At 39.7% G+C, this 12,682-nt stretch overlaps 1 protein-coding gene across 1 annotated transcript in view; it reads left to right on the top strand.

Moving 5' to 3' along the window:
* Positions 1-12,682, top strand: part of TMTC2 (transmembrane O-mannosyltransferase targeting cadherins 2) — a 182,071-nt gene that overhangs the window by 138,809 nt on the left and 30,580 nt on the right. The window contains exons 8-10 of the mRNA XM_033163126.1: positions 3,274-3,371; positions 3,853-3,864; positions 12,081-12,109. Of these exons, the coding sequence (XP_033019017.1) occupies positions 3,274-3,371; positions 3,853-3,864; positions 12,081-12,109 (139 nt within the window). The remainder of the gene's footprint in view (positions 1-3,273; positions 3,372-3,852; positions 3,865-12,080; positions 12,110-12,682) is intronic.

Raw genomic sequence — 12,682 nt, 5'->3', positions numbered from 1 at the left:
TCTTTGTATTAAATTGTGAGCACTAACACAATACAGGGCAAAAAAATGTCCGCATGAAAATATAACATTCGTTGCTATGTACTTCCATTCACATCCAGCTATCCTTTCTTAACTGGGTGGGGAACTGCATGCTAGTTTTCCATTTCCAATCCAAAGGCTATTCCACTCTTTGGGGATCTTATTTTTTTTTAAAAAAAAATAATTTTATTAGGTTTTTGATAATTTATACATATAAAACATAACCTTTTCAAACATTCAAATACAAGGTTCTTTTGAACCTTCGGACCTCCTCCCTCCCTCCATGGATTCCATATTTAAATTTAAGTTTGCCACATCATTTACCATTATCTATCTATTACTTAACCATAATTATCATAAATAATTCCACATTACAAGTGTCCTTACATCCCTGCCAAAGATTTTAACTACAGGTTAACTACAGCAGTGTTGGTCTGCCATAGTCAAAATAAAATAAAATAAAAAATTCCTTCCAGTAGCACCTTAGAGACCAACTAAGTTTGTTCTTGGTATGAGGTATGATTTTACCTGTTTAAGTAAATTACAAATTTACTCCAGTTTTTGGTAAATACCCTATCTTCCCTGTCAGTTTCGCCGTCTCTGCATACTCCCATCAGTTTCATCTGCCATTCTTCTTTCTCTTTAGTAAATACTTGATCTTCCAGGTTTCGGATCTTCCCTGTCAGTTTTGCCATCTCCACATACTCCATCACTTTCATCTGCCATTCTTCTTTCTCTTTGGGGGTCTCCCCCCCCCCACCAAAGCTACAACGGGAAGCAAGGCTTTTTATTCAGTATACCCACTGCCCCTTCTCTGCTATTCAATCTTTTTGCCATCTACACCTGTCTCTTCCCTCCTGGTAGCCTTCTACCTGCTGAGCCTCTCACCATTAGGCAAGCCAGCCCCAGCAGCTGAACACAGCTGTAATCTTGTGACCTCTGCATCGGCTGTCAATCTGCATCTCTTAGCTGCAGCACCAGCTACAAAGCAGAGACAGAGCCACTGCTGCAATTGTTTTAAAAAATCTTTTAACTGTTTTTAATTTGCGTGGGGTTTGGTGGTGGTGGCGGTAGTGTGGTGGTGGTAGTGTTTGTTATTCTTGAGGAAGGGGAGATGTGCCTGGGAGGAGATGTGTCCATTATATTTATTCGGTACTTGTGAATTTTTATTCACGCTGATATATTTTAATGATGGCGATTAAGAAATATTTTGGACAAAGCAAACCAATATATTTGCATGGCAACTACTTAACAAATGCTTGCAGAGCTTTGTTTGCCATTCTGTGCTGTGCAGCAATCTAAATATACCTAAAATGCTGTTGCATGTAGCATAGACTTTTGAGACAGTGTTACATGTTTCAAGAGGCTTAAATCTGTTAGTCCACCAGGATGGCTAACCTGTAGCCTTCCAGATGTTGCTTGAACTACAGCTTGTATTATCTCTGAGTACTGGGCCTTGCTGGGTCTGATGGGAGTTGTAATTCAGCAACATCTGGTTTGCCACAGGTTAACTGGTTTGTCCTCATGTGTTTGGAAAAGGTACAAATTGTACACATCCTCTGTATTTTCAAACAAGTGAGCTCTAAAGGATCCTAGTTCTAAGGTAAATTGGACCCTTAAAACACATTCAGCAAATGTATGCATCCCATATACAGGGACAGGGTAAGGAAAGAGGATTTGCTTGTGTCTGTCATTTTTTGGTAACAAACAGTAGCATTTTACAGACCTTAATATTTTAAGCCTCCTTTTGCTGCCCCCAAAACTGCAAATTCAGGTTGCCAAGAAGCATCTGGAGCTATAAAAATTGATTTATTTCAACAAAAATGAATAATTTACTTCGCTGAAATCTTTTGGCTGAGCCTTATTTCTGCTTTTAACTATAATTTGTTTGTCTTTCACAAATATGATGCTGCAGGAGGAAATTCTGCTGCATACTCAGCTATATTCGCATGTTTAGAAGCTACTGTGTAGTAGATACTGGAAATTTAAAATCCAGTGTTCAGCTATGTGTGTGAATTCATATAAAGGGGAAACACATTAAAGTTCACCACACTCTTGTGTTTGAAACCCTTATTTCTCACCCTAAAGCTCAAAGTATCTTATTGCCAAAAAATTTAACCAACTGACCACAGCTGTTAGTATCAGCTATAGACAGATGCATATTGCAAACTGAAAGGTCTATATAAATAATCATTGCATATATGTATGGTGATGCATTTTAATACTGCTTGACATTTAAGGATCAGTAATGGAATTTCTGGCAGCACGGTCTAAGATAACTTTCAGAGAGCAGCTAATTTTAGTAGACAATCTACAATGATCTAGTTGTTCTGAGATGATTGTATGAAATCTAGTCCATGGTGTCCTGAATTTCCTTTCCCTCTTAATTGGTGTACTCTCATATAGAAGGTAGCACATCAAATGTTATTGACATATGGTAGTAGAACAAGGACAGGTAGATCTGAAGGAAGCTTCCTTACATGCCCATTTCCGTCAGGGATTTTGATCTGTTTACATGATTGTGGTAATATTAGGAGCCCTTTATTTATGAACTTCTTCTGGAAACTGGGAAGGGGGTCGTATTTGATGTTGCTCACTGGCAAAATGCTCACCAGTTATGAAAAATGCTGCTTCTGGAGGTCCCTGACAATAATGTCAATTTTTAGATGCCAGCTGTAGACTTTTCTTTTTCATCTGGCTTTCTCATTGACTTGAGTAACTATCCATCCTATTAACAGACAGTTGAGTTTTAACGAACCCTTGCTTTGTTTTTTTCATGTTTGGTTTAAGTTTTAATATTGTAATACATGCCAAGGTCATCTGCAAAGGGTGACACCCAGCAAAGAAGATTAAGAAGAGAGACAATAGCCTTAGGCAGCAGTGGAGTCTTTTCTTCCCATAGGGTTTTTCTCCCTTGACTATGCTTGGGAGTTCAGAGCTACATGTACCTACCTCTTAACTAGCCTGATCCGTAATAGACTGGAGGCAAAGTCTAGATCCTATCCTGTTTCCAGTGGTGATGCTAGAGAAAGGTTGGAGCTCAAGGATAGAACATCTGCTTGCATGTAGAAAACTCCAGGTTCAATCCCCAGCATCTCCAGGTAGGACTGGGGAAGATGCCTTGTGAACTAAGTTAAATGGTTATATCCCATTAAATTAACTCAGTTTTCTTTTTTCTCTCTCTCTCTATATATATATGTATGTATATATATATAACTCCATGTTCTCTAATTGGTTTCCCATTCTGCTGTGCAGGGGAAGCCTACATGAGACTCAGCAGATTACCTGAAGCAGAACACTGGTATGTGGAATCACTGCGGGCCAAAACAGACCACATCCCAGCCATCTCTCACGTCATGGGAAACTCCTGGCTTTAACGGTAAGTTATTGTTATATTTATAAATTTCTATACCACCCTTCATCAGAAGATCACAGGGTGATTTACAATATAAAAAAACCACATAAATAACTATCTGGAAAGAATATGTTCATTTTGCTGAAATTCTAGTGTTTGTTTCTAAAGAACAGACAAAAGCAAATATTGAAGTTATCTTTCTAGTCAGACTTCCCAAAGTTTGCCTTTAATTCTCATATATATATATATATATACATACACACACACACACACACATATATCTATATATATATATATATATATATATATATATATATACATAACGGAGGCCTATAGATATATATCTATATAAATATATCTATATAGATATAGGCTCCTCTTCCCTGTTCCCAACTCTGCTCTCTTCCTGCCTTATTCCTCAATTTCCCAACCATCAATGAATCTGGAGAGAGAGGACACAGTGTGCCCTGTGCCCAAAGCTAACATGGCTGGTGAGCTCTGAATAGGAAGAGCTGTTCCCCTAGACCACAAGACCGGAAGATGAGCTCCTCCGCAACAGACAAATTTTGTTGTTCATCCTCCATTCCCTCTCCTCAACCCAGCTCGTAGTTATGCTGGGGTATTATAAACCTATTGTCTTCTGTTCTAAACCATGGGGCTACTTTCAGGAGAAGGTGATGTTACTTCCCATCCCTGTGGAAGTCTCTGCTGATGATGGATGGTCCATTGTCAGGAATGGTGGGACTGCAGCTTGTTGCCAAATGAGGCATTTGGCTTCCCCCCCATGTACACGAATGAGAACATGGACATGAATGAGACAATTCTCTCAGAGACACCCTGGTGAGATCAGTGTTTGAAATGAATTTGGAAAACTGGTTTGGAGCAGGTCATCACTTCAGGTTTTCAGCTATAGATGAGAGAGAACTTTGACCAAACCCAGCAGAGGGAAGCTGGCCATTGGTTAAAAGAAGGATACATAAATAATAATAATAATAATAATATTTTTTATTTCTACCCCGCCCTTCCCGATCCAAAAAACCGGGCTCAGGGCAGCTAACAACAAATGTAAGACAATGCTTAAAACAACTTAAAAAACAGCTAAAAAACAGCTTAAAACCAAACATCAATGGGATCACCAGGGCTAACTGGCCAGGTTAGTCATGCTAGGCCAATAGGGAGACCAGGGAGGAATTTTAATGTGGGGACCAGAAGGGTTTCTTCAGAAAAAAAGGGAAGGGGAAAAGGAATAGGGGATCAGGCTAGATTAAATAGGGAATAGGGGATCAGGCTAGATTAAATGCCAGGCGGAATAACTCTGTTTTACAGGCCCTGCGGAAGGAGGTCAGGTCCCGCAGGGCCCTAGTCTCGTTGGACAGAGTATTCTACCAGGTCGGAGCCAACACTGAAAAAGCCCTGGCCCTTGTGGAGGATAATCTGGCTTCTTTTGGGCCCGGGACCCTTAGGCTATTGTTATTTGTGGACCTTAAGGTCCTCTGTGGGGCATACCAGGAGAGGCAGTCCCATAAGTATGAGGGTCCTAAGCCACATAGGGCTTTAAAGGTCAGAACCAGCACTTTGAACCTGACCTGGTAGTCCACCAGGAGCCAGTGCAGCTGGTAAAGCACTGAATGAATATGCTCCCATGGCAAGGTCCCCGCAAGGAGCCTCGCTGCAGCATTCTGCACCCGCTGGAGTTTCTGGGACAGTCTCAAAGGCAGCCCCGCGTAGAGCGAGTTACAGCAGTCAAGCCTGGAGGTGACCATCGCATGGATCACATGTGACATTATTGAGATTTCATAGATGTGTGTACATGATTAGTAAAACAGACATATCTTTCCTCAAGCAGAATTTAAAAACACACACACCAAAGTGCTGTCTCAAATGTATAATTTTCCTGAAGTATTATGGGATCACCTACGTAAAATACAAAAACAAACTAAGCGACAGGATATATGAAGTCCGGGGTGGGGCGAGGGGGGGGGGAGATATGAGGCTGTTGCAATCATTTAAAGCCTATCAATGGTTTTGTCTCTTTTAAAAGGTCCATCATCGTTTTAGATACCTTGAGGATTTAACATTCTTCACCTTGCAGAATGTTTTTCTCACACTCTGCTTACAGGTTATGCCTTCTGCCATGTTGAATGGCAGATAGAAACAAGCTCCTGTCTCCCAGTGGATTTGTATTTGTAACCTGAATCAAGCAAGAGAATGTAATCAATTCTGTTCTATAATGTCCCTTATATGATGGGCCAAGGGAAAATGGGGCTAGATTAGCATCCTGTTCTGACTGAGAAATCATCTGTTTTCTATTAGAAAAATTACATCCTTTGTGACATGTAGAACAGCACTGTATGTTTTAACTGCAAGGAAACTTCAAGTAAAAGAAGACTAAAGCGTTGGGACAACTAAGGAGTTCTAAGAAGATAACAGATTTTTTTAAAAGATATGGATGTTTTTAGTTTAACTTGTATCAGGTTAATTTTATAATTTTTATAATTTTTAAAAGAAATTTTACCTGAAAACTGTCAAGGCCAATGGCTAATACAATAAAGCTGATGGTGACTTTAGTCTCTATACTGCCTGCAATTGTTAGAATTTAAAGTTACAGGTGGGTAGCCGTGTTGGTCTGCCATAGTCAAAACAAAATCGAAAATTCTTTCTAGTAGCACCTTAGAGACCAACTGAGTTTGTTCCTGGTATGAGCTGAAGTGTGCATGCACACGAAAGCTCATACCAGGAACAAACTCAGTTGGTCTCTAAGGTGCTACTAGAAAGAATTTTCGATTTTGTTTAGAATTTAAAGGCATATGTTCTTGTGTGAGTTTAGCATATAATATGGTGCCATATAAAATGTTTTGTGTTCATAGAAATTAATGAAGTGCACTGAAGTTATTGTGCCCAAAGAATCATGAATTAGTGCAGAAGACAAATAATGTGACTTCAAGCCATTCATTTGAAACTCATTATTCATGCCCGTGTCAGTATGTAGAGAAAGCTATGCCAGTTTTGCATAGCACTGCTCTAGATTTTCTGCTTAACCTTGTTTATGTTATCACATTTTAAGCACAAATTTTATCTGTGTTCTGTTATGTTTCCTATGCTAATTTCCTAGGCTAGTAGGAGATAGTATTTTATGTACCTCAACTATTTTATGAAAGGCGTTTTATATCTTAGTTTGGGTGGCACAGAATGTGAACATGGAACACTTTTTACACTATAAATCAAACCCGAATCTATATTCGCAACAGAATGGCTAGTGAGATGATGATCTCCCTGCCTACAGTCAACTGGAAGAAATTGTTTCACAACCCACATATCAAGTAATATTATAAATTCATATGTTAAAATTATAACTCACCAGGGTGTATTTTACCAGAAAGCGTAAGAGGAGGAAAATTTAGTGGTTATGGCATATGAGTAGTGGCTCAGCTAGTTGAATAACTGGAAGGCGGCCAAACCTGAGCTAAAGCCCCTGTTCTTGTTTTATTTATTTTTCCAGAAATGGTATTTAGCTTTTTGAAGGTACATAGCACCATGATGATGCTGTTATAAACTCCCCAAGATCTCATTGTCGAAACGTGTTACTTAAGGGAAGACGCTGTTGAAGCTAACTTCCTTCTTATTCTAGAGCTGGTATTGACTGGTATCGTCAGAGCGCTGGAGTCCTTCCCTGATTGTGATCATTTACAATATATGTATTTTCTGAATATAAACATGTTTGTTTTAGATAAAGCTCTAACATTACAGCATTCCTGTAATATGTGTGATTGTGCTTCTTACAAAAATAACAGTAAAAGGGGAACCCAGAGTATTTAGAATAGTTAATTATCATTTGGTCAAGAGCTGAAGGAACAAAAAAAAGTGTCAGCAATCTAATGTGAAGGCAATTTTTTTTTGTACAAAAATTGGAGGTTGAGGTTCTCATCATGTTGGCTAGGCTTTTGACTGCAGCTTGAGAGGCATTTTATCTGTACTGGTGTGTCTGCTGTGACGTTTATCACATAATGCTGGGTTTGAGTTCTCAAATGCACTTATCCCAGATTGCATATCTCTCTCTACACTGTACCGCAGTCTTGCTTGAATGCAGTTATAATCTAATGAGAATATTCACAACCTACAGACAGCAGGCGGTTATAGTTGGTACAGTTGATCTCCTCTGATGTCACAGAGGGCCTTGGCAGGAGAGCTGTCATTGGCTTAGCTGCTGTGATGCCACAGAGTAGAAGTCTCAGCCAAAGTAGCTGTGTGCTCAGGTGGGTTTGGAGACTTTTACCCTTGGGGCTATGAAGTCAGTAGGCAACTATTAACAGGAATCATGCTGCATTGCCTGCATGTCCATGGGCTTTGGGATAACATTTTATTGCTGCATATTGGTTGAGTAGTTTCAGGGTTTATGAATGGAAAGCCATTGTCCACAGATGCCTCCTACTTATGGTACGTGCAGTAGAATTCCATTCTCCTATCTCAGAAATGCTGAGGACTAGGCATAGGCAAACTCCGGCCCTCCAGATGTTTTAAGACTACAATTCCCATCATCCCTGACCACTGGTCCTGTTAGCTAGGAATGATGGTTGTTGTAGTCTCAAAACATCTAGAGGGCCGGAGTTTGCCTATGCCTGCTGAGGACCTTGTTCTGTTCTGCATACTGATAGAACAGCATCTCCTAGTTGGAAAAAAAAATCCAATAAATCCCCCCCCAAAAAAAAGCCACTAGATAAAAAAAAATCATGAGCAATAGAAGGGAAGCCTGTAAATAAATCCTGTGTTCCACCTGAACATCCAGAAAATTTCAAGAACAGTGAGAACAACCCAAATTATTTATATTTTGTTTGTTAAACTTAGATAGAAGAAGAAGAAGAGTTTGGATTTGATATCCCGCTTTTCACTACCCGAAGGAGTCTCAAAGCGGCTAACATTCTCCTTTCCCTTCCTCCCCCACAACAAACACTCTGTGAGGTGAGTGGGGCTGAGAGACTTCAGAGAAGTGTGACTAGCCGAAGGTCACCCAGCAGCTGCATGTGGAGGAGTGGAGACGCGAACCCGGTTCCCCAGATAACGAGTCTACCGCTCTTAACCACTACACCACACTGGCTCTCTGCTCTTCCTCCCAAAGGAGCTCATGGTGGTAATTTTTTTAACCACCATTCCTCCTTCCCTGTGACCCCTTTCCCCTATGTCAGGCATAGGCAACCTTTGGCTCTCCAGATGTTTTGGCCTACAACTCCCATGATCCCTAGCTAACAGGACCAGTGGTCAGGGATGATGGGAATTGTAGTCCGAAACATCTGGAGAGCCGAAGGTTGCTGACCCCTGCCCTATGTTCTTTGGGGAAGGAAGAGACTCTAATAAGTGGCAGGAGATTGATATTACTAAAAAAAAATCAGCTGGAAATGGTGAGTTATATAGCTCTACAGTTCCTGGCTGCAAATGACAGCTCTCACTCAGTCATTTACAGCTGCCACCTATCTGCAACTAGAAATGTTGAGGCTTGCCAGCCTCCCCAATACCTGGCTTCAGGTAGCACTTTCACAGGGCTGTGAACCCCTGTTCGAGTCAGTCAAACCTGAAGGAGGTTTTGTCAAAGTCCAACTGGGTTTCCCTTCCCTGATGGGAAAAGTTCCCATTCTGAGCCTGGTACTTTAAGGAGTAACTCATTCCCTGACCAGCAGCAGAGCACTTACTTACCACACTGAGCTAAATGCTTAGGCAAACAATATTACTGGCACCTGAAAGACATGAGTGTGCTTAGGACAGTGTTCCACAGATTTAGTGCCACCACATAAATGGCCAGTTTCATTTCACAAGTTTTGGATGATAGCCAGCTATCACACTCAGGCCCACTGAGCTCAAAGGGCTTAAATTAAGTTTGTTGATTTCAGTGGGTGGCATGCAACTAAGTTTTACTCAAGAGTAGATCTCTTGAGATTAATGGACCTACCTCAGAAATGTTTATGAATTTCATTGGTCTACTGAGAGTAAAACATAGCTGAATACCAATGGGTTTACTCTTGAGTATGAATAACGTAAGGTTTATTTTTCATTATTATTTGTGTAATAGTTTGAATTTTTATTCAATAGGCATAGTTCCCTGAGAAAGAACTCAAATGTTATTTTCTCCAATATGCTTCAAACTTCCTCTTGTGGACCTCGAGGCTTCCTTCCTGCCTATTACCTGCAACTGGTGCTTTCCTCCTGTCGTCCCTGCAACCCCCTGATTTCAGCCCACCAAAATCTTAGCAAGTGGAAGCATCGCCAGATGTTTTTAAGGGGAGTTCATGCAAGAGTAGGCATTCCTTGAGACCTACTGTAGAGTTTTAAACCAGCATTTTCATAGAGTCATGGAATTATAGAATTTGAAGGGACCTTGAATCTCACTTGGAAAAGTTCAGGAAACCACTGAAGCTGTTTTAGCACTCTTGAGATATATGTGCCATAGAGCCTGTGGAACCAGCTGAAATTCCAAAAGCTCTTAGAAGCCACCACCACATTGAATCCACAGTCAAACCTGAATGTTACTAGGTCATGCATGACTATGGAAAGGAAATAGTAATTCAGAGTAAAGTTAGCTAAGTGTGCGGTCTTGGTGAACACTGTTTCATGTGTACGCCTTTATTTCATGCCTCTCTCCTTGGCTCCATATGTCCTTCTGAGTAACTTTTCAGCCATTTTGCCAACATGCTTCGCTGAGTATTTTTATCCCAAAACTTAGAACATTAGCATGACTGTAGCAAATGAAAGCTGTTCCAAAATGTAGTTACATTTGTAAACTGGCATCTGTCAACTTTGCTTCCTTTTGAATTTGGCCACGTGCCAAAAATTACGTTTTTTGTTTATACAGTATTTGCATTGACTTTGCCATCCAATTACAGCAGATTTGTCTGCTTGCCAAAATTTTGTAACTCTAATTATGAAACAGAAGGCACTTTACGTTTTAAAATAAATACTTTATAGCATCCAGTGGTGACACTATGTTATTCATTTCTTGATGGTGAGAGGGGAAGGTTGTAAATGGCACTTTTCAGTCTCATCCCTTTTAACCTTCCAACTGGCTTTATTTAGAGGTCTTACACATATTCACCCACCTTGGAACTAAGGATCACACCAACCTTGTAGATATGATTTTAGTAGTGGACACCAGGGAGCACTTCACAGGCATCTAAGGATTTCACCTCCAGATCAGACAGTTCACCTGCCCAGGTGAGTTAATTCCATTAGTGAGTTCCCCTCAATAGATGTTTTGGAGCCACTGGACCTATCTGGACATATTATTATTGCAAAGCTTCATAGTAGTTGTAATAATAATTTTTATTTATACCCTGTCCATCTGGCTGGGTTTCCCCAGCTACTGGTGTGCTGCATCATAGACTTAAGCTGCCACAGTTAAGTTTCCATCTGCTCATACACACCTTGTTTAACTGAAAGGAGGGAGTCTTAATACCCCCCTTTTGGGTGGGAAACGTAGAAAATGAATTAGATTGAGAGAGTAAACTAATTGTTACCTGGCAGTGAATATGATTCTCTACAAGTGCATTATTCAGAACTGCTTGACTGCACTAATCTCCCTCCTATTAGCTTCTTAGAATTTTTAATTCTCCAGTAGCTTAAAGTGTGCCAGCTGCATTACCTGGTTGCAGAACATTCTACCAGCTGTCAGAAGATACTGGTATTAATGGGGAAACCAAAACGTCCAGTAATAGAGAGAGATGTTGATGTAGATTTCTTCCTTCCTTGCATGCAAATTTTATAGCTTCTTAATCAAAGAATAATGTCAGTCTATTTGAATAAAATGTCACATTTTATTGAATAATTGGATTTCCTTCCTTTCAATTATTCTCTGGGTTCCATTATTTCAAAAATGTTTTCAATCAGAATCCTCAGTGGTATACATCTAGCATTGCTTACTGGATTAGCTTAAGGCCACTATGATATGCTCTCGCCAGCTACCCTGAACGGTGAATAGTTTCAGGAGCAATCATACAGGGTTTAGTTTCCTTTGTATGAAGGCAATTCAAAGACTAAAGCCTATAAGTGTATTGTTTGCTTTATTTACAAAGGTGTAGGTACTAAATGGCTCCGGCCCAAATATTTTTAATAATCACCTACTCCAAAATCAACCAACTATATACATTCCCACGCTGTGTGTAAATCAGTCCGTAGCCTACCCAATTGTTCACTTCTTGGAGGCATTTAGCTGATAAATTGTACCTTTGTGCTTGTGTCTATTTTGTGTCAAGAGGAAGTTAGTGATTTGTGGGAGAATGACGTTTCATACTACCCTAATATTCAGAAATCATTCCATGTATAAATAACAAAAAGTACTAATAGACGTTCAGCACACATAAAGGGGGAAGGGGAGAATTCACAAGCAATAGAATATGGTGTAAATTACTTAAGCCATTTTAACAGTCACATCAGGTTTTTGCCTTAAAATGAGAAAAGATTCCTCCATCTGCCATTTTCCAACGTTCTAATCCTTCCTTGGGTTAAGTTCCTGCAATGTCGGAGCTATAAACCTCAGAGTGCATGTCTAACTGCCGCAGCATATGTATGCTCTTATTTAGCTTTATGTGCGCTCCGAGTAAATCGTATTAAGAAAAGGAACATTCACATCATTACACTAAAAAAAAAGTTGTTGCCTGACAGAAGATGAAAGTTTGATAAATGCCGCAAATTAGTAGTAAAATAGCCTGATTCTGTCAAATGATAGATGTTACACTGTTTGACAGGAAAGAAGAGGTGTGGAGGAAGCTTGAAAAATACATTGTTAATGGCGTTCTTGTTTTTTTAAGAGTTGGAGAAGGGAGTATGCAAGGTCTCTGGTAATTATTTAACAAAATTTAGATATAGTCATGGTGAATAAATTAGTCTTTTTCAGTTACTCCACCTATGGCTAAGCAAAGAAATCTGAAAACATTTTCTGCTAAAGATTTTCTTTTTCTTTTTATTTCAGCGATTCAGAAAACACCCATTTCTTATACTTGGTGCCATCTTGAATTCTAGTCCCCTCACATTGCTGCCCACCAGTGCATTCAAACTGAATTTAGTAGTAATTTCAGGAAGCTAACCATGGTATTGTGACATATTATGAAGAACTGAATGAATGGGGAAACTATCAGGCATTCCTTTTGGTTTCATGAAGATAATTCTGTAGGCTGAAGCTTAACAGAAAAAGCAGGGGATCCAGAGAATTGTTCCTTTTTTCTTAGTAATAGAAATCTGAGTATGCAATGAGACATTATAATTAGCCAGCTAAGACTAATAGTATTTGCCTGTTTCAGGGCAATGACACAAGAGATGTAAATGTTAATT

This window comes from Lacerta agilis, chromosome 10 (genome assembly GCF_009819535.1).
Source record: "Lacerta agilis isolate rLacAgi1 chromosome 10, rLacAgi1.pri, whole genome shotgun sequence".
NCBI classification, from domain to species: Eukaryota; Metazoa; Chordata; class Lepidosauria; order Squamata; family Lacertidae; genus Lacerta; species Lacerta agilis.
The sequence above is the reverse complement of the archived record's forward strand: the minus strand, read 5'-3'. Positions and strand labels throughout refer to the sequence as shown.